The 21,524-nt window shown below is 40.4% G+C and overlaps 2 protein-coding genes across 2 annotated transcripts; one reads left to right on the top strand and one right to left on the bottom strand.

Annotated features, from left to right (window-relative positions):
* Positions 1-2,758: 2,758 nt before the first annotated feature.
* On the top strand, positions 2,759-13,425 carry hnrnpub (heterogeneous nuclear ribonucleoprotein Ub). The gene is made up of 14 exons (XM_042503015.1): positions 2,759-3,391; positions 5,871-5,985; positions 7,929-8,008; positions 8,249-8,388; positions 8,521-8,620; positions 9,339-9,451; positions 9,732-9,995; positions 10,122-10,241; positions 10,347-10,475; positions 10,568-10,736; positions 10,872-11,153; positions 11,293-11,564; positions 11,943-12,089; positions 12,615-13,425. Exons 1-14 carry the CDS (start codon positions 2,938-2,940, stop codon positions 12,663-12,665), a joined length of 2,436 nt encoding a protein of 811 aa, XP_042358949.1. The 5' UTR covers positions 2,759-2,937; the 3' UTR covers positions 12,666-13,425.
* A 5,226-nt stretch (positions 13,426-18,651) lies between these two features.
* Positions 18,652-21,387, bottom strand: lft1 (lefty1). The gene is made up of 4 exons (XM_042502983.1): positions 21,123-21,387; positions 20,655-20,901; positions 20,271-20,510; positions 18,652-18,976 (listed from the first exon to the last, which is right to left on the bottom strand). Exons 1-4 carry the CDS (start codon positions 21,385-21,387, stop codon positions 18,652-18,654), a joined length of 1,077 nt encoding a protein of 358 aa, XP_042358917.1.
* Between the last annotated feature and the right edge of the window lie 137 nt (positions 21,388-21,524).

Below are 21,524 nucleotides of genomic sequence, written 5' to 3'. Positions count from 1 at the left end.
TTTATAGTGAACTGCAGAAAATTTCAGTCATACAATTAAAGGAACAATGTGCAAAATTTAGGGGGATTTAGTGGCATCTGGTAGTGAGAATTGCAAACTGCAACCAGCTGAAACCTCTCCCAGCGACAGGTCAGTCAAAGCATGCATAAATAGACTTCAGGATAGTCTTTCCTGACTGTGAAAGACTCTTAAATTCGTGCAACATTCTCACTTTATGTGCATTACTTATTTATTAAGTTATTTTGTGTATATAGCTTCATATCTATGCATATATAGGTACTGTGCATGTACGTTTGAACTGGTGTGTGAGCATCAGAGTATGTGGGGGTTTTTCACTTAATCGCTTTTCACCTTTTACTATTGATTTTAGTCTTTTATTCTTATTTTGTTGAGCTTTACTCTAGTGCAACTAAATTTCATTGTGCATACCTGTAAAATGGCAGTAAAGGTATTCCGATTCTGATTTTCTTCAATGTTAATTGTTTGAATTATCCACAGAGGTCTCTTTCTCTACAAAACAAACAGACTCTGTGATTTAGGGGTATATAGGCCTATTGATTGAAACTGAATACAATATAACAAGTGTGTTTTATACAGTAAATAATCTCCTGAAAATAAGAATTGTCACATTTGATGAACTTAGTATGAGCCATTTATATTTACAAATGGAGCAAGTTCTGGTCTACATAGCCTAGATGCTGCACCACCATGTTTCTACAGTAGCCCAAAGCAGACAAAACAAACATAGATCGACCCATTCTCAATGTTTTGTGTTGCCCACTGTGGTTAGCGGCCTCTCCATGATGAGTACATCAGAAAAACTCTGAAATTATTTATTTATTTATTTGTTCATTTTTTAACATAAAACTGCTTTCTGTAGTGTTCATAGTAGTTTAAATCATTGGGTCTGTTTGTTTTGGAGAGAAGGAGACCTCTGCAGATAATCAATTCACGCTGAATTCCTCCTGAACAATAAACACTGAGGGAAATTTTACCGGAAGAAATTTCAGCTGGTTGTCAATTTGCAATTCTCACAATTAGATGCCACTAAATCTTCTGAAATCTCACACATTGAATAAAGGAGTTTAACACACACACACACACACACACACACACACACACACACATATATATATAAATGCAGGAACCTATATTTCTACATCTGCTGACATCATCAGGATTAAAATACAGCTCCCCAGCCACTGAAGACATTACACAACTTAACATTACACATCATAAGATGAGAGCTGAACATGAACATTTTCAACATTGACTGACGTCTGAAAATGGCAGCATTTGTTGCTGTGCTGTTAAGTTGTTCTTGTGTCAAAGTTGTTGCCATTGTAGATATGAAGATTTTTACAGTCCTCAACTATTCTGTTATCAGTATGAGCAGATGAAAATAAAACCATGTGTATTCACAACAATTAATTAAAAGTTTTACTTGAATGGCTTAGTGTCTATTTAGCTTTTCTAAATCCTAACAGTATTTAATTATATAAGCATTTACTTTAAATCATTTATCTATTTTTTTCCCTGGAAGACACTTAAAAATAAACAAAATAGCCCATAGTAACTTTGCACAAGGACCATCATTCCAGCAATCTGGTTAATAGCCTAATGTTGAATATGACTGTATTTAATCTCATTAGCGTCCTATACTGCTAGAAACACCAGTGCTGGCCTATTTTTAGCTTCTATTATGATATATATGATCAAAAATGTATTATACAAGATGTTAACATTTTTTTCCCCTAAACACATATGAATTGGCCTAAGTAGGCCCTAGCTAAATAAAACCATACATTCAGAAAAATTATCATTTGATTACCTTAAGTGCTCTATTTATCCTAACTGTATTAATTACCTAAATATTTATTTAAAATCATTTCTTTTTTTCCCTTGGAAGACATTTAAAAAATATATACAAAGTAACCTAAAGTGAGTTTGCACAAGGACCATCACTACAACATTCTGGTTAATAGCCTAATATTGAACATTACCATATTTGCTCACATGATCATCCTATACTTTTGCTAGAAATGCAATGTTGGCCTATTTTAAACTTCTAATATGATGAATATTATAAAAAATGGACTATGCAATATGTTAACCTTTTCTTCTCCAAACACATATAAATTAGCCTATGTAGACCCTAGCTAATAGAACCATGTATTCTTAAAAAAAAAAATTATGAAAAGTATTTGATTGATTTAATATTCTATTAAGCTATTTAAAATCATAACCGCATTTGATTTAATACATATTTATTTTTAAATCGTGTATTTCTCCTTTTTTTCCCCTGGAGGACACTTAAAAATGAATCAAAATAACATATTGTGAGTTTGCGCAAGGATCATTATTCCCACATTTTGGTTAATAGCTTTTTTATTGTGTATTACGGTATTCTAGGCCTCTGTCATCATCGTCCTATACTCGTGCTAGAAACATGCAGTTCTGGCCTATTTTAAACTTCTACTATGACGAATATTATCATCAATGTTATATGTAACATGTTGACCTTTTTCCCCAAACACATGTGAATTGTGCCGCTAAATACTGAAAAGCTGCGTATTATCCTGGGTGCCGTTATTGTTGTTGTGTGTAGTCACTTTTTTACTTCACATCTTGCCCCAGTTTTTCCACATCACCGCTTTCTATGGGATTGGTTTTGTTGTTACGCCAGCGACAGATGGTTGGCGGGCTATATAACCACGCCGCGCTGCTCTGTGGGTAATTACGGTAGGGGACGTCCTCTTCCTCCCCCACACCCCGGGCTCAGCTCAGCTTTTTAGCCGGTGAAAGCTTGGTCGGACAGCGCGGGTGCCATTTGGCGCAGTATTGAGCTACATCCGTCGACAAAGGGCGCCCAGTTATTTATTTACCGTCGCATTTGTGAGTTTTATTTGATACATTTTGCCGTACAAGCGTTTCACCATGAGCTCAATTAACGTCAAGAAGCTGAAAGTGAACGAGCTGAAGGACGAGCTGAAAAAGCGTAATCTTTCGGACAAGGGGCTGAAGGCCGAGCTGATGGACCGCCTGCAGGCCGCGCTGGACGAGGAGGCCCTGGCCGGAGACTCGCTGGGCCAAGAAGCCGGGACGGACGACGGTGCCGGCCATGCAGCCGACCAGGAGGGCATGGGAGAGGAAGAGGAAGGCGAGGGCCCGATAGAAGAAAGCATGGAGGCCAACGAGGAAGAAGAGGAGGAGGAGGAGGGAGACGAGCCGGAAAATGGGGGCGACGGTGATGGCGTTGACGAAGAGATGGGTGAGGGGGAAGAGGATGGAGACGAGGACGACGAGATGGATCCCATGCTCAAAGGAGATGTCGACGACATGGAGAAAATAGATACGGAGGACGGTGAGCCCGCGGACCAGGCTGCTGAGGGTGAGTCGACTGGACTGGTTTAAAAAAAGAAAACGTGACTGGCTGTATGGACTGTGGCTGGGTGTCGGAGTTTGCTGTAGCGTTAACGCCACCGCGAGAGGGAGGGAGCCGGCTGGGGATGACTAAATTTGAATGCGTTGCCATACAGTATGGCGTCCATGTTCAGCTAGACAGCGTGACCTCACTCAACTAGCGAGCGTTAGCCTAAAAAAATTAGCCGGTCATGCTAATTTGAAGTTAGCATCGGTCACCACCGTAGTTTGCCATGTATCGATAGTTCAGTCCACAAATCTTAACTTTACCAATGTTAGTCAATAGTTGAATGCCATTAGCGATAGTTAATACGCGAGTGAAGTGAGAAACAAGCTATTTATTTAAACTAGGTTAACCCGGCTTTTCGTTCCGCTTTGGTTAGCGTGTTAGCTTGCCGGCTAACGTCATTTTCTTTGTGTCTGTGGTGCAGTGCTAACTAGCAGGTCAGCGTGTTAGCTAGTTCAGGGTTTTCCACGTTGTAGGTTGGATGTGCATAAAGGTAATGTTTTAGCACTACTTTATAACTCAACGTTGCATTTTAAAAACTTTGAAATATGTGTTAAGATTTTATGACTGCAGCGATGGCACTGTGATTTACAATGCTGAAGTTAGCTTTCGATTCGTAGCTTCAGCTTCAGCCGTTAAGTGGGGAGTTACAGGAAATTGACGTACATTGCTTAACGACCGATCCTCGGCCTTTTGCACCTCCTGCTTTGGTGAAACCATGTCGGACCCTTACGGCAAAGCCTTCGCGCTGTTTGAAGCCCACTGTAACATTTGCCAATTTTATTTGTGAAAAGGCAAAAAGAGGTAGATTTCACTGTTTATAATACACACTGGGCACATTAAACCAGGTCCAGATCAATGAGCACCGTACTTGGATAGGTCAAATCTGGATTTGATTGTTCCAAAGAGGCTAAATAATATGTAATAATATGTAAAATCAAATTTCAGATACCTTTTATTCCAACAGCAAAAGCTCAAAAAAGGAAGATTCTACTGTTTGCATTTTATGTAGACCACATTAAAACAGGGCTAGATCTATAAACCACTATGCCTGAGCAAGCCAAATGTGGGGTAGTTTATCCCAGAGAAGCTAAATGGTATTGGAACAGTTTCAAATTTGTGAAAACGAATCTGTTTGTGACCACATTAGACCAGGTCCAGGTCAAAAACTACTATAGTCAATACTACAGTCAAATCTGGACCAGATTATCCCAGTGAGGCGCAACGTGAGAAAAATGCAGTTTCAGATTTGTGAAACCTTTATTCTATTTGTGAAAATGCAAAAATGGAGATTTCACTTTGATTTTCAAAAGTGGACCATATCAGCATAGTAACAGATAAAAAAAATAAATGCCAATCACTATAGCTAGACAGGTCAAACTTGAACTAGGTTATCCAAAAGAGGCTAAAAGTTGATCAAACACAGTTCAGATTTGTAAAAGCCTTATTCTATGCCAAGAAATAAAAAAAATCAGCCTTTTCCCCCCTTCAAAAGTAGACCACATCTGACATGGTCTCCGTCATAAATCACTATATTTAGACAGATCAAACCTGAACAAGATTATCCCAAAGAGGCTCAGGGTTAGTAAAAACACTGTTCCAGATTTGTAAAACCTTTTATTCGGTTTGTGAAAATGCAATGCATGTTAACGCTCCCCTTAACTGTTGAATGGGAGGCTGACTTCAGCATTGTCCTTGCAAATTAAACTATAATTTCGAATTCCTTAGGACTAAGTGTATAGAGTTATTCATGGGAGTACTGTGGTCTCCTGTGTAAAAGTCCAGATGTATTTGAGGGCCGCCGGCACTGGAAACACCTGAACTAGCTGACCTTAAGGTGTGCGGAAGCCGGGGCAGGCGTTGCTTGTCTAGCACGTGGTTAGTTTGTCCTTCGTTGAATAGAAACTGTCATCTTGTTGGATGAACATAGAACATATGAGTTTACCATGCTTAGCCACCTAGGTCATTTAGGGTAAGACACGGGGGAGGGGAGGGGTCTTCAGGGCTAATTTAGGTAGGTATTCCCATTTCCTTGCATGAAGCATTTGCCCCAGACAATTGTAGACTTATACTTTTAATTATATTTCAATAACACTGAAAACAATATATCCCAAGCCCTTTATTGCAGGGTTAATATCCCTTTACTTTGCAGAGACTTGTTTTCCAGCCCCAGCAAACACTGTTCACTATGTTTATTTGGACCAGCCCACATTGTAATTACTATCTGGTCATTAGAGTTGTTACAATTCATGCAGTATGATTGTGTTTATTTAAGTGTAACCATGAGGTGTTGCCTCTCAGTTACCTTAATATTGCTGATTATGGTCGACACAATGTAACTAATGAACGGGCTTTGTGGGCCAGAACCCCACTGCCAGTCCGACCTCTCTCTTACACAAAAAGGAGCACCTCATTCTATATCTTTGTTCTATTTTCAAAGGGGATGCGGACAAAGACACGAATGCTGATCAGAAGAATAAGAAGGGTGTTAAGAGACGCCGGGAGGAACATGGAAGGGGCTACTTTGAATTTATTGAAGAGAACAAATACAGCTGGTAAGGATGGGACAGAGCAAAAATGGCCTTCAGCATCCCTGAAGCGCCATCCATAGCTTTGTTGAACTGTATTGGCTTTAAGTGCCAATGCACATATAACTAGCATGAGGAAAACCCTCATTTTCAAGTATTATTCTATATATTAATAACCTTACTTTCACACATGCTTTTGAGGGTCATCCCTGACTACTTAAAGAGCCTTACCATTTACCTTTTTACAGTGCCCACTCACATTTGTGTCTTTTAATGGACTGCATTCTGTAGCAGAAGTGCAACGATCAAGTCTCTATGAATTTTCACATCTGTTCCTCATGCCACTTATTGTTTTGGAAAGCCCATTTGTGTCCTCAAGGTGAATCGAGGCTGCTCAAAGAGAACCAAGAAGAAAGTAGCAGATGTGCACTTTTGAATGAATGGAGGGAGGGTGGGGAGGAATAGCTGAGAGGCGTGGGAGGAGGGGTCCACTGCTGCAGGGTAGCACACAAGGATGCATAGCAAAATTCCCCAAAAGTGTTTGGAACGTCCACGGAGGAGCTCGCTATTGACCGTCCATCGTTTTGCCTCGCAATGGTCTTTTTTTCTCTTTTTTTTTCTCCCTACGTTTTGTTTTATATTTCACTGGTTGTATGACGTCAAAATGCTATTTCTGTCTCATGTATCATGTCTTGTGTGTGCGTGTTATCATGGTGTGGATGTGTGTGAGGTTGGAAAGACTATTCTTCCCCTGCACAGGTGACATCATGCATGGTGTGCATGGGTGTTTGTGAGCGCATGTGTGTGCATACATGTACCTACTCCTAGTTCAGTGTTTTGTTTTCATTGCGCTGTTGACACAACTTTAAGGATCAACCAGGAGAAAACGGAATACTTTTTTTTTTTTTTTTTTGAGGACATTTTTTGTATTTTGGGGGAAATTCTGAGAATCTTCATGGATGTTCCTTTTGCCAAAATGATTGGTACACGATCATACCAATCAACTCGATCAGCCAAATATTTTATTATAATTGTTCTTTCGATTCCAGTTGAAAGACCAGCTTTCCCCTTTTCAGATTTTCCTCCCAACATTTTTTCAGAGCGTTTTGCTATCTTATGTGAACAGGCCTAAAGAGCAGCAGCCAGTGACCTACTGACCATATGCTCCAACTCAGACTGTAAATTCTCCCAAGCCCCTACAAATCTCCCCCCACAGCCCAGCATTTATGGCTGTTTAAGAGTACGATGACAGATGTCTCTGGAGATGAAGTTAAGACTGCTGCAGATGATGACTCCAAATCTGTTTCTTCTTACTAATTACTCTATGCTACTGGATCATTGCCTTTACCTTACTTACAACATTTTGACTAGTTTGTTAAACGTCACCTGAGAGATTTGGGTGCCTTATCTCCAGCTACAGAGTTGGTAAGTTGCTGTAGCTCTTGGGATCTTGTGATTACTCATTTCAAGCAGCCAAGCATGGTGACAATTTGTACTGCATAGTTGCACAGATCAGTATGAGTTGATCATGACCTTTCAATTTCCACATATGAGAAGTTAAATATAACTGCAGCCGCTATCACTTTGACTTACCCCACAGCAACCCTGGAGATCATAAACACTCTGATCTGAAAGGGGAGAGGTCTTTTCTCACCACTGGATAGCGGTGTATGCTAGGGATAGCCCAGGTGCTTTCTTTCTGTGTATCTCTCACGTTTTAGATTTCGCTGGATACTGCAAGGTAAGTGTTGTCTGCCAAGAACCACAGCACAGCTGACAATCCCAAAACTTTGGAGGCTCGTTTTCTCAAAATACTGTTTCTATTTTGTATTATTTTACCCCCCTAGTTTGTCTTTCCACTTTTCTCCCCAAATATTTTTCAGCCACTGGTACCCAAAGGCATCTATATGTTCCATGCAGTTGCATTGACGTGTGAATCCTCTGATTGACTGGTTGGCATCTCTTTTCAGGGCCTCATTTAAGTCTCCTGTGCCACCCCTGGAGGAAGAAGATGAGGAGTTTGATGACACAAAAGTCTGCCTGGATACCTGTAAGTGTTGTTTGTTTTTCATTTAAATTAAGAACTTTGTATAATTTTGGAGAGATAAAACATACACATAAAAACTCTGGTAAGCGTTGAAAGGAGACTTGGGGAAAAATAAAAGAATGGCAGAATAAAACGACATAATAAGGTTATATTTTAAGACAAGTTGATGGTATCTCACATCCAAAGTGATGATTGCCCTATACATGGATCTTGTTTTGAAGGTTTTTGTTTGTTTTGCCGTAGACAACTGCGACCTGCACTTTAAGGTGTCACGGGACCGCTACAGTGCCTCATCTCTCACAATGGAGAGTTTTGCTTACCTCTGGTCCGGAGGCAAGGCCACCTACGGAGTGAACAAAGGGAAAGCCTGCTTTGAGATGAAGGTATGGATGTTACATAGCTGAGGTGAAACTTCAAACTACTGTCTGTTTCAAAAAGTGTTTAAAATGCTAATATTGAGACGCACATTGGACTGGGAGCTACATTAGTTAATGTGTGTTGCTTCATGTCAACAGATTGCAGAGAAAATCCTGGTGAAGCACATTTCCAACAAGAACATGGAGATTTATGACGTGCAGGTCGGCTGGTCCCTGTCCACTGGCAACCTCCTCCTCGGTCAGTTTTTTGTGGGTTTTTTTTCCATGCTCTAGGTCAACAGTCCTCTGTGTATTAGACTGTTGGCTGCGTCATTCAGGCATTCGGTATCAGTGGAATGAAGTGTTGAGGGCAGCAGTAACTTTCCATTTACCCATAGCATTCGCTCCACTCTGTGCCAGAATAATTTCCACTTGGCCCAGTCACGTCACACATGCGGTGAACAGCAAACTTTAGCCTTTGAGGTGCAATAATGATTTAAAATCAGTAACTCCCAGATACATAAAATCAGTCAGTGCAGTCATTCTCTATGATTCATTCATGCAGAATACTGCAGAACTCATACTGTGCAGTATCTTGGATGGACTTAATGGTGCATTGCATTCAATGGGAGAAAGTGAACTCTTGTATTAAAACTTGAACAACACTTACTGTACTGAGTGTTTTGTGCCTGAAGTCCTGCCAAATACAATGACACTAATCCTCCATGACAAGGCAGGTGGTCGTATCAGCTCCCTCTAGAGGTTGATAAGCAGCATGACATGTTCATTTAAAATGGCTCCAGCTCTGGCTGCAGCATGGTAATGGTGGCTGGCCTGTTGCCAAAGTTGATGATTCACACACCGTCAAAGAGTCCCAGGGACTCAGTTGTTGTGTGTTGGATTCAGACATGTAATTTCATCAGCTTGCTGTCCCAAAATGTTTTTGTCTATTGATGTTTTCTCTCATAAATGTTTAGGTGAGGAGGAGCATTCTTATGCATACTCTGGAAAAGGCAAGAAGACCACCAACTGTGTGACAGAGGACTTTGGAGAAACCTATGAGGAGAATGATGTCATCTGCTGCCTTATTGTAAGACATAAGTGCTTTTTGTTTTTTGTCACTTTATTAAAGCAGGTGAAAGCCGAAGTAAAGGTAGACTTTAAATGATTGAAGATGCTTGCAGAGATGAGGGATTATTCTCTATATTACAAGCTCTTGATTTGTTGTATGCCCAAAACAAGAAGAAACATGGTAATTATCAGTACAAAGGTACAAGAATTAAAATGTGAATGAACTTCCACCCTTATTTTGAAAAGTGTACTTTTGTATGCTACATTTGTTGTTATTGCATCTTGCTTTCTTTGCGCAGGACTTTGAGGGGGATGAGGTGGTGATGTCCTTCTCCAAGAATGGAGGCGAGCCGGCTGTCGCTTTCCAAGTCAACAAGAACACTCTGAACGGCCAGGCCCTTTTCCCACACGTCATCTGCCACAACTGTGCCGTGGAGTTCAACTTTGGCCAGATGGAGACTCCGTACTTCCCTCAGCCCCAGGGCTACACCTTCCTGCAGCAGATCCCTGTGGATGACAGAGTGCGGGGACTCAAGGGGCCACAGACCAAGGCTGACTGCGAGGTAAGCATAGTAATGTGGACATTTGGTTATAATTAGTTTTGCAGCGATTTTTTTTCTTTAATTGATAATGTTCAGGAGAATTTAAACTGTGATCCTAATTCTTTCTTTGCCTTTTGTGTTTTGTAGATCATTGTGATGGTCGGCCTGCCAGGCTCAGGGAAGACTACATGGGTTAAGAACCATGTCCAGGAGAACCCTGGAAAATACTACATCCTGGGTAGTGACACCATTGTGGAAAAGATGATGGTCAGTACTGCCGATATTTTCTGGAACCCTGGACATACTGTGTCTTACTGTCTCTGTCCTATTATTGATTTATTTGTAATTGTACTTTATCCTCATTTAATACAGATCAACAGTCTGAAACGCCAGTCCAAGGACATTACAAAACTGAATGCCATTTCCCAGCGAGCACCACTTTTCCTGGGAAAGTTTATTGAGATTGCTGCCCGCAAGAAGAGAAACTACATCCTGGATCATGTAAGTGCTGAATCTCATCAGTGATATTACACAGATTAGTATAAAATATAAGTTACAGTATCACTGAGCTCCTTTCTCCTCCTCTCCTCCAGACTAACCTGTCTGCCCCGGGCCAGAAGAGGAAAATGTGCTTGTTTGCAGGCTACCAGCGTAAGGCTGTGGTGGTCTGCCCCTCTGACGAAAGCTACCAGGAGAGAGTCCAGAAGAAGGTTGAGAGTGACGGCAAAGAAGTGCCTGAGCACGCTGTCCTCAAAATGAAAGGTAAGAAAGATGCCTTGGGTCTTAACGCATTCATACAGTAAAAATAGTTCAGACATCAACTTTTTTCTTTCAGAATCAGGTCTTTCCCTTTTTGCATCTCAAATCATGTTCCGATTTGTCTTCCCTCCATTATAGGCTTCTACTCTCTGCCTGAGGAGGGGGAGAGCTTCAACGAAGTCGTCTATGCTGAGCTGCAGAAAGAGGAGGCCGGCAAGCTGCTGGAACAGTACAAAGAAGAAAGCAAGGCCGCTCTGCCAGCTGAGAAGAAACCCAACCAGGGAAGCACAACACCAAAGAGAGGTGGTGGCTTGCGTGGTGGTGGCCGGGGAGGCAAGAACCAGTTTGGCCGTGGTGGTGGACCTGGACAGAGAGGTGGTGGCCGTGGAGGCTTCCAGAACAGAGGCAACTTCAGAGGAGGTAGCATTGACGTTTTTGGGGTGTAATCTATGCAGCTTTATTTAAAATGTTGTTCTTGTTTAGATATATATATCAGTTGATATATATGATATATAAGTTAGCATTCATGCTAACTTGTACTGTTTCTGATCATTCGCAGCTCCTGGCCCTCGCGGCAGCTTCAGCCGACCACCTCGCGGCTTCCTGCCTCCCCCAGCCTACAGAGGAGGCTTCCATAACCGTGGAAACTTCAGCCGGGGTGGTGGCCCCATTCCCAGCCTGGGCGGATCCCCCAGGGGCGGACCAATGAGGGGTAACATGGTACCTAGAGGGGCACCCATGAGCAGAGGTGGCCCAATGAACAGGGGGAACATGAGCAGAGGAGGCGCAGCCAACATGCATCGTGGCGGAGCAAGGGGACATCACAACCAGGTGGGTGTGATCATGACACTTGTGCATCCTGTTATCTGGTTGGAAAGTCTGTCCCCTTGTCAAGAATGTGATATCAAGAACACCTTGTGGGAAATTTCTTCACATTTGGCGCAAACGTCCGCTCGGACTCAAGGATGAACTGATAAGAATTTGGCGGTCGAATGTCACTTTGACCGTGCATACATCTCATTCTTACGAATTAGCTGTATTTCGGGGTTTGTTCTTGTATTAAGGGGTTTAAACTCACAGTTTGCGATAGCTCTTAGAAGGCTGAAGTCTTTATTTTTATTGCAACTCTTTTTTTTTAGTCTGTTGATGCATACTGACGTTTGTGGGCTGCTACATGGTCGTCATTTTCCCGCCTCTCTCCCCCAACAGTTTCAGCCGAGAGGCGGTAGCCGTGGCAACTTTGGCAACTATGGAAACAAGAATGGTAACTTTGGTAACAACAGGAACGCTGGTAACTATGGCAACAGGAACGGCATGGACAAGGCCCAAGCCTTCAACCAGAGCTGGCAGCAAGGGGTCAGTATTTGCTTTGCAGCTGAAAAGTTTTTGCACATTACACTAGATATTACACAACGACTACAAAAGACAACGCAGACTTGAGTGTAACCTATTTTTGCCCGCATCTGAAAATTTCAGTTAAAATTTCAGTTGCCTATAACGCGGTTTGCAGGGCACATGGAAAAGACGATTAGCATGGATAGTAATGATTATATTACTATCCTCTGGGAAAAGCACAATAAGATTATATTACTGTGATTAAAAGTCTTCATCATTTTTCCACATTATCCTTTACAATCCCAACAAAAACAATCAGGTCAAAAGGAGCTTTTTATGTAGCACTCTGGTCCTTACAATGTATTAAAAAAAACTGTAAGACTGTAAACCTACATGACCAGTGTAAAACATTTTCCAAAACAAAGCAGTTAGATTTTGAATTTACTGAAATGAGTAGAAGTGCCAGTGATTTGAAATCATTTAAATCTTGTGTAAATATTTGGAAGGTGGACAAGCATAAACTTTGTCTTTTTTGTGTCTGTGCAGTTCTGGAACCAGAAGCCATGGAGCCAGCATTACCAGCCTGGATATTACTAAGACACTTGTTGTGACGGACTGGTGGCCGACACTGAGACCCACCGCTAGCCACGGAACATCCCTCTACCCCGCTTTTTGATTTTTCTTTCTTTTCCCTGAACCCACTTTTAACAATCTAAAACCCACCAACTGACAATGAACGACTAACACGATTTGGAGCAACAACATTCCACATCAGAGGGGGAGACCAGACGACCTGAGTGTAACTGAAGCTTTATATATCTAATATACTCGTGTACATCGTGGGTTCGGTCTCATTTGATCATCAGTTTATTTTTGTTGTATATTTCATTCTAATTTTTTTTCCACCACTTTTAAATGACGTGCTTTTAAAAGGAAATCTCATGTTTGTAATATCAGGAGACAGAAACATTTCCCGGCAGATGTTGAGAGATTTTTTTTCAGGGTTGTGCATTTTATCTGTGCTGTGATTTTTTTTTTTTTTTTTTTTTTTTTTTTTTAATTATTATTTTGCTTTTTTTTGTTGCTTTTTTTTAAAATTACAAATTGTAAATATTTTTTTCTTTCGCGTAGTTTGTATGGGAAGTTCAAAAAACAGTAATGATTGAAAGGAAACTTGGCTTTATAGCGAGACGCATGGTAGCTGATTATATTGTTAGGCTTTACATGTCATTAGAGTCTGCTGTCAAACAGTTTAAAGCAAAGCAACAAGATGATTTTGTCTTTTGTTCCCAGTATCAAACCTGTAACCTAAACTCCATAGACCTACAATAAACAACTCGTTGGCTTTTTTACATTCTCCCTGGCTTATGACTTTTGATTCAGATCAAAGGTGTGTAAAAGACCTTTGAACGGGCGATGTCTGAGTTTGCTACTTCAAACAGTAAGGACGTCCGCCCCACCATAAGCCCCAGTTTACACCTCATCAGCAGAGTTTTCCCTTTCAAGTGTCCTGTCTTTGATACATCCTTTAGTTCCTCTATTGTACATTGCTTTGTGAAAATATTTTGGCCAAGCCATTTTAAGGATTCAAGTAAGCCATTTTTAAATTAATTTGATTTGTATTCTTAAAATTAGGGCAATGACTACGCTTGATTCTCAGGAGAAAGTGTGGTTTTTAGATTTTGTCAACTGTTCCTTTTGTGCATTAGACTTCTGAAAAACAGCGAGCACTGATACAAACCAGAACCACAATTGCATCTGATTTTTTTTTTTTCATTTATATGATTTTAAGCACCACTATTTTCAATTTTTGTACAAATTTCTGATGATTCTAGTTCAGCACAAATGTGATTGAAAGCAGGCAGGGTTACTCATTTTCACCAGCAAACCTAAAGGGCTACACAGCGTCACAACACACCCACGGTTCCCTCCTCTGGCAGTTCATCAACACCTTTTCAGACAAAGATGCGGAGTAACCCTTTTTTTCCCCCCAACTAGACGGCATTATGTTTTGGAGCACCCCAGAGTTCACGTTGGTGACTGTGTGGCCCGGCAATAATGGCAGCTCCTCATCCAACAGCTCATAATGTGTCCCGCCACATTATCCTGGCCGAGGACGCCCTGCTTGTGTTTCAACACTAGAACAACCTCCAAGCTGGAAAACAGACCATCACAGTAGATCAGATTAAAAAAACCTGCTGGTGTGTCCATTGTTTTTCTTTTTTACCTGCCCGTGTTGATATTTAACAAACATGTAAATACTTCACTATTTCAACCATGCACGAATGTTCATTAATTAATAAATTGACTTGGAGTATTAACTGTATTGTGATTAAGAAAGTGTTAGTTTGCCCAAGTACTGCTGTGTGATGAATATATTTAACTGTGGAGAGTCTCCTGTTTTATTGTACTGGATACATAAATCTAGCTGAATGCAAGCTTTGAGTTTACAGTGTAACCTATAACACAACAGACACTATATTTTTATCGCTTTATGTTGCAGGTTGTATATCAGGTCTTTTATTATTAAACCAACAATGCAAGAGCTTTGAGACTTTTTTCAGATTTGTTGTCTTTTCTATCTTACGGTTTTTGATATTTGTGTTTCACAATTTGGGACTGTGTTTTCTTTTTTAATTTGTCTCAAGTCTATTAAAGTTTAAGAAGCTGGTAAACAGTGACTTTGTGGTTTGTTACAGATATTCAGAGGATGAATTCTAATAACAGGATATCTGACAATTCTTTGTCCCCTTTTCCTTAGTTTGGAGCATGCAGTTACAATGAGATGAATTGCCGGGAAATTTGGCTTGCAAATTCATGATCCCTAAAGGATAAAATGCTATAACTTAAATACTCTGACCTTTAACCCTTTGAAACTTGGGTTGACATCAGTTTTGTTTTGGTTTGGGGTTTTTTTGTGCTGCATTTACATGCTTTTCATAAGCATTAAAACCTTTAAAACTTTCAAAAATCTTTTATTTTATTTTATTTTTTTGAAAACATTAAAAAAAGACAACGAGCAAGAAACTGGTAAAACACACAAATCTTAGAATAGTCTAAAAAACGGAAAGAAATAATTTATTAAAAAAAGATTTATCACTTTTTCAGGTCATTTACTTGTTCAGTTTCGTTTTTTTTTTTTACTTGTCTTTTTTTTTGGCTAACTTAGGTCATTTTCTTTTAAATTTTTACTCTTTTTTAATTTCAGGGTAATTTCTTTTTAAGTTGCTCATTGCCTTCTTTCCTTGGGGGGCAATGACCAGTTCCCTGCTTCCTAACCCCGCATCTCCAGCGCCCATTCTCGGACCACACCTATCCTCAAAATGAGCTTTCATTGTGATCTCAACAACACACCTGTAAACTTTAGTGATCCAGGGGCGTAAAGTGTTGAGAGCAATGGCCCCTTTCCTACTTCCTTCCCCCCTCACTTATGCCCCCCTTGCTCGGACCACCACACCCATCTTTAAACCACCAACCACATACCTGTAAAGTTTAATGACTGATCTTGCACATTACGCTGATAAGATCTTTCCACAGACAGACATACAAACAACTGGCAAAATGACTCATAACCACCTCTGTGATAGTTCCCACGACTTTACACCAGTACCATATTTTTCCCATGATGACACACAGTCAACAATACCGTCCCCCAGTCACGGTGAGTAATAACAACTAAAATATATTTAAGATTAAATGCTTACAGAACTAACTTTTTTTTAGTGCTAATTAGCAAATATTAGCATGCTAACAAGCTAAACTGAGCTAAACTAACATCCACATGTTAGCTTTGTTATTGTGAGTGTGTTAGCATGCAGATGTTAGCATCTAGCTCCAGGTTTTGTGTATGTACAGCATGTCTGGCTTTGCTGTAGAGTCACGGTAAGGAGTGTCTTTCTCTTTGCTTCACTACAGTAAAGCTGTGACCGGTGTCTTCTGAAGACATTTAGCAGCACCGTTACCCAGATAGCTATTTTTGGCTCTAAAAATGTCCTGAGTACAAAGGAATCGATGTCACGTCTTAGTAACATTTTCAGCTGCAAGTTTTCTTTTAGTTCCAGGACGTTCTTCTCAAAATTAGGGTAACATTCTCTAAAAGTATCAAAAATAGTTTAAAATGTTTTGTCTTTTTATTCTTGTAAACATATCACATTGCATTTTCATTTTTAAAAAAAGATGTCTGTAATCTCAAGACATCAATAATAAGTTATGAATGTTTCTTTGAAAACGTTCTTCCTTTGTTCTCATGTAACACTGTGGGAAAGTTTTATAAAAGAACAATCTATGACCCAGCATGGAACGTTCCCACAACATTGGCTAACATTACCTGCAAGTTGCAATGATGTTTCAAAGAACATATTTATTTATATTTATATTATCTAATGTTCAATGAACTGTTTAGGGATGTTTATAATTTCAAATAATGTTCCTATAAGGTTAAATGCTAACTAACACATGACGTTATAACTATAATTTGAAACGATAAATATGCTTAAAACGTTCTTGGAACATTAGATTACAATGTTTTCTTTGAAACATTTTTGCAACCTGTAGGTCATGTTAGCCAATGTTGTGGGAATGTTCCCTGCTAGCTGGGTATGTCTTTTTAAAGGATGTGAGTACACATGCAAACATTTATTATTGTATTTGGTATTTGTAACTGATTTAAATAACTTAGTAGTGATCTGTTTTCACCTCGATCTTAATCCTCCATATCAGAGTTAAGATCTAGGCAACATACTCATTGTTGGCCTTCTACACTCACACAATACATCTCCAAATCTGATGCAAAACTTTGAAAAAGAGTTAGGAGCATAAGGAGCCAATAGCAGTGTTTACATGTGTCACATGTTGAATCCCTTCTTTGCAGACTTTTTTTACAAGGATCAGCTCAGCATTTTCTCTCCACAAAGATTGTCTGAAAACATCATTTCCGGGCCTTTTTCAGTCTGGAAAAAACAGAGTCACAGTTATATGTGAGTAAAGCTTAATTTCTATTAGTTTGATGTACTTTTTTGCTGATGAAGTAACAGAAACTTGTTAAAATGCAAATCTTGCCTTGAGGCAACACCGTGCCATTATGGACGCACCATGACATTTCGGTATTGTACCAATCATCACGATGTTTGTATTATTTTGGCTGTTCCACTGTAACATTCAGAGATGCAATTTTATTATTTAAAAAAAGTTTACATTTCAAATGGTATGCATTGTAACCTGTTGAGGCTACTTACCATTATGGTAAAGTGCTGATTTAAGGCAAAGTACCCCCCAAAAATATTTTCTTGAAAATTTCTTTCAAATTTTTATATTGTTTATTTTTTATGACGAAAATAACACTCAAGGCATTTTTTCCCCAACTGGTATCATAATATGAACCGTAGAGGGTTAAAGGGACAGTTCACAACCGTATCAAAAACACGTGTTTTCCTCGTATCTGTAGTGCTGTTGATCAATCTAGATTGTTTTGGTGCGAGTTGTCGAGTGTTGGTGATATCAGCCGTAAAGATCTTATATGACCATGCGTTTGAGAAAAACAACACAGATAAGAGGTAAATATTATTAATAGACTGTCCCTTTAAAGTGTTTCTGTTGATAAATGTCTAAAACCCACATCAAATTTACTTTAAATTATTCCTGTGAAACAGTAAAAGACGATCCATCCATCCATCCATTATCTGGGATCAGGTCTCGGGGGCAGAGATCACTTTCTAAAGAGCAGCAGTATGTATGAGCCTCCTTGTGTTGCTGGAGGTGCATGCTGGGAATCCACTTCCCTCCCAGACAGACAGCTGCTTGTCTTTGGCAGGGCAGCATGTTTACCTCCATCAGCAGCATATTAGTGAATGACAAGACCCCCCAGTCAGACAGCAAACACTGCATTAGGTACTGGCCCTGATAAGCAACGTTTGGCCCGGTCTCAGTCTGATGTAAACACATGGAGAGCCTATTCGAGCTAAATGCAAATTGAGTTCGTGTTTCTCCATATGTGGCCGTGTAGCTCCTTCCCACTGCAAACAGAGTATTACATGAAGGTTTGTCAACGCTAGTGAGCCCTCTGTGGAACAAATGTTATAAGTCATTAGGCAAATTATTTGCTCTGCTCTATTTCCTATAAGTGTAAATAAAGAGGAGGCGGGCAGCTGCATGTGACTGCACGTGAATGTGATGGTGAATGTGAATGGGGCCGGACAGTCCAGTTCAGTCGGCAGCAGGGAGACCAGAAAGTCTTAAGTGAAACAAAATATTTTATTTTTCCAAACATAAACTCATATTATGTACAGCTTGAAAATGTAACAGATCCGATGTCCGCTCCAAATTCTACACAACTCATACAAATTTGAATAAAAAAGATATCAAAATTTACAAAATATATAAAAAGTGCTCGTGAAAGGAGGTGGAGTTCAGCGGCAGCAGGACTGCCTGTTGTGTGAAACTCCCAATAAAAGTCCATTTAAATAGAAAGTACTAGACGTGTTGTTTAAAACTCTTAAATACACCATTTTAAAAAACTCTGTAATATTCCTACAAAACCTCCCACCAGTCTGTCATTATAGGAGTACTACAGTGGTTTTCCATGACATCATACTACGGAGATGTTGTCCATGGTGCAGGCGCACCTCTCTACGATCATATTAGGGAATTCAGCAACTTCTATCTCAGTGTAGTCCCCTTTCTTCACCAGGTACATGATGGGTAACGGGGCGCTCTCCGACACCGTGCACCGCCTCTCCCCGTAGCCGTAGTTGCGTTTGGGCTGCTTGCAGCTTCCGGTGCACCTGAAGGCTTGGTAACCCGCTGGCTCAATGATCCAGTACTGCGTCCAGGTCAGAGCACGGAAGTTGACAAAGTGCTGTTCCCTGCAGCAGGTGTCTTTGTTTTGGTTGACGTCGCAGTCGCCACGAGAACTGGGGAGGAAAAGAATAAAGACAGTAAGACTACTGTGCTAAAGTCCCAAAGATTTTTTTTCTTTTTCAGAAGGCCTGAGATCTCTTAGCTTCACCTGTTTGTCACGACTATCTAGTTATGATATTCACAGGTTTAAATGGGTAAATCTGCATAAATAAGGCCAATTTGCAACAATATTTTTTGGACATAAAACATTTTTTTATAGGAAACGTGAAGTAGATTTTACTTTTTTAAAAAAAGTTTTTTTTCTAAGTTGAGCAACTTCAGTAAACCATACTGTGCTATATATCTGCATTCTGCTGGTTTATCAGTCATATATTTATATTCTTAAACATGTCAGCAAACCAGAAATCACAGATCTCCTAACTTCATCACTGGCAAAATCTTCTTTGCCAGTGATGAAGTCCAACTAATTTGGTTTACTGTTGCTAACAGTAAGTTGCTAAAACTTATAAAAGAGGGTTATTTCACTTGTTGTTTTCAAGTTTAAACAACTTCACAAAATTAAGTAAACACAACTAAATTGCAAGTAAACTTAACACTTAGATATAAAGTAAATATAAGTTAGGATTTCTAGGCTTTTTTAAACTGACCTTTTTGAGGCAATCGCTTTCCAAGATTATTTTAAGTAAGATCAACTTGTCAGAAAGTTGTGTTGTTTTTTTTTTTTTGATTCGTTTAATCTGATTTTTCACTGTGTGCTGTGAAAAGAAACTGTTAACCTAACAAAAAAAGTTATTACCTGGGCTATCTCCATTTTCTTAGTTGACTGAATTTGAGAAGACAAGTTGAATCATTACAAAATAAACTCAGACTCAACTAAACATTTCAAGACGGCCTGGACTCTAAACTTTTGGGTCAAAACAAATAGTGTCCTTTAGCAGCGTGTGGTTGTGGTTGGTTTTTAAATAAAGACAGCCAGTAGTTTGCTGTTACATTTCTCCAAACCATGAGAATATGCAAAGGTGTCGGCTTTGTTGAGACATTTGGGGTGACATGTGAAACGTAAGGATTGGGGTTCCTTTGCCAGACACTTTTTTTAAACACTTTGTGCATTAATTTACAGTGTAGATGTCTTCAATTTTGTCAAAATAAAAGTCCAGTTTTATGTATTTCATTGGGGTGGGTGGAGGGTCCCCCTGCATCCCCTCCCCAAAGAGCAAACTGACGCCCCTGCTGCCACGCCGCTACAAATCTACTAACGAATGTAAATGCAGACAGGTAAAACTGGGGGATATGGGCTAATTGTCACACTGATACAATATCCTGTATATCAAAAGCTCGCGCCCTTACCCGTACTCTTCGAGGTTCAGTGTGTAGAGGATGAGCTCGGGCTTTCCCAAGGTGTTGTCCGTCTGCTCCTGGGTGGTAAAGCGCACACTCTTGGCCACCTCTGCCGCGTAACTGCCAGGTCTCTCGCCCTCGATCCACACCTCCAGGTGCATAGGTGTCTTCTGCTGCGTCTTGGACCAATAGTGCACCGCCTGTGTCACATCAAAGCTCTTCCAGCCGGTCTCGTGAATGGGGATCAACCTGTGAGATAAGAGCGATTAATTAAAACGGACGCTTCCTGGAGATGATTGCAATTGAATTATTATTAACATAACCCACTGAGACTGGGATGATGTCGCCTCTTAATTCTTTTACGCACGTCACCATGAGAAAATGACCCCTTACCGTGAATCTACCAGCGATGTCCGGTTGGATCCGTTTGGCAGCACCTCCACCCAGTAGATGCTGACGCGGGCGTTGTTGACGGGCCGGTGGTTTTTCTTCTCCACAGCGAAGCGTTTATGATAAGAGGCCCGCTGGTAGAGCTTCAGCTCCGCCATGGTCACCTCGCTGTTATCAGGGATCCTCGCCTCCATGTCGAACACCATGCGATGCCGAGTGGTGTCAGAATAAACATACTCCCCGGAGATATCTAAAACGTACAACATTATAAGCGTTATAGTCGGAATTTCTCCCAGTTAGTTTAAAAATGGCAAGTTTTAAAACGGAATTTGGTGCGTAAAAGTGATTGCGTGTGACAATTACGCACGTAAATAACTACTTAGATTTCCTGGGATTTCTATAAAATCTGTTTTCATATGGATTCCTACACATTATATGTTATGTGCTTTAAATTTTGGGAAAGCTCGTTACCTGCATTACCAGGGATTCCCCTCAGAATGCCCGCCAGACTCGGCAGAGACCTGCGCCTCCTGCTGTGGTGCATCTTCAGCATGGACATGTACTTGTTTCTGATATGCGCAGGAATAACCAAATTCTCCAAATCCCTTTTATGGATCTTTGGAACTTCATCCAAACCAAGTTTCTGCAGCAGTGCGTCTTTCAAATCCTGGTGCGTAAAAGCTTTGGCGAGACCCAAGAGAGCGGCGTAAAAGACACAGGCGCGGAGGAAATCCATGAGTAAAAAGTGTGATAAAAACAGCAGCACAGTGGCACTCAGAGACAGACAGTGTCCCTCTGACACTCATCTGGCCCCCTTATATTGTTGCGGCCCTCCCAGTCGTTCGCACTTTGTCAATGGGGGCAGGGAGCCTT

Source organism: Plectropomus leopardus, chromosome 16 (assembly GCF_008729295.1).
Source record: "Plectropomus leopardus isolate mb chromosome 16, YSFRI_Pleo_2.0, whole genome shotgun sequence".
In the NCBI taxonomy this organism is placed as follows: Eukaryota; Metazoa; Chordata; class Actinopteri; order Perciformes; family Serranidae; genus Plectropomus; species Plectropomus leopardus.
The sequence above is the reverse complement of the archived record's forward strand: the minus strand, read 5'-3'. Positions and strand labels throughout refer to the sequence as shown.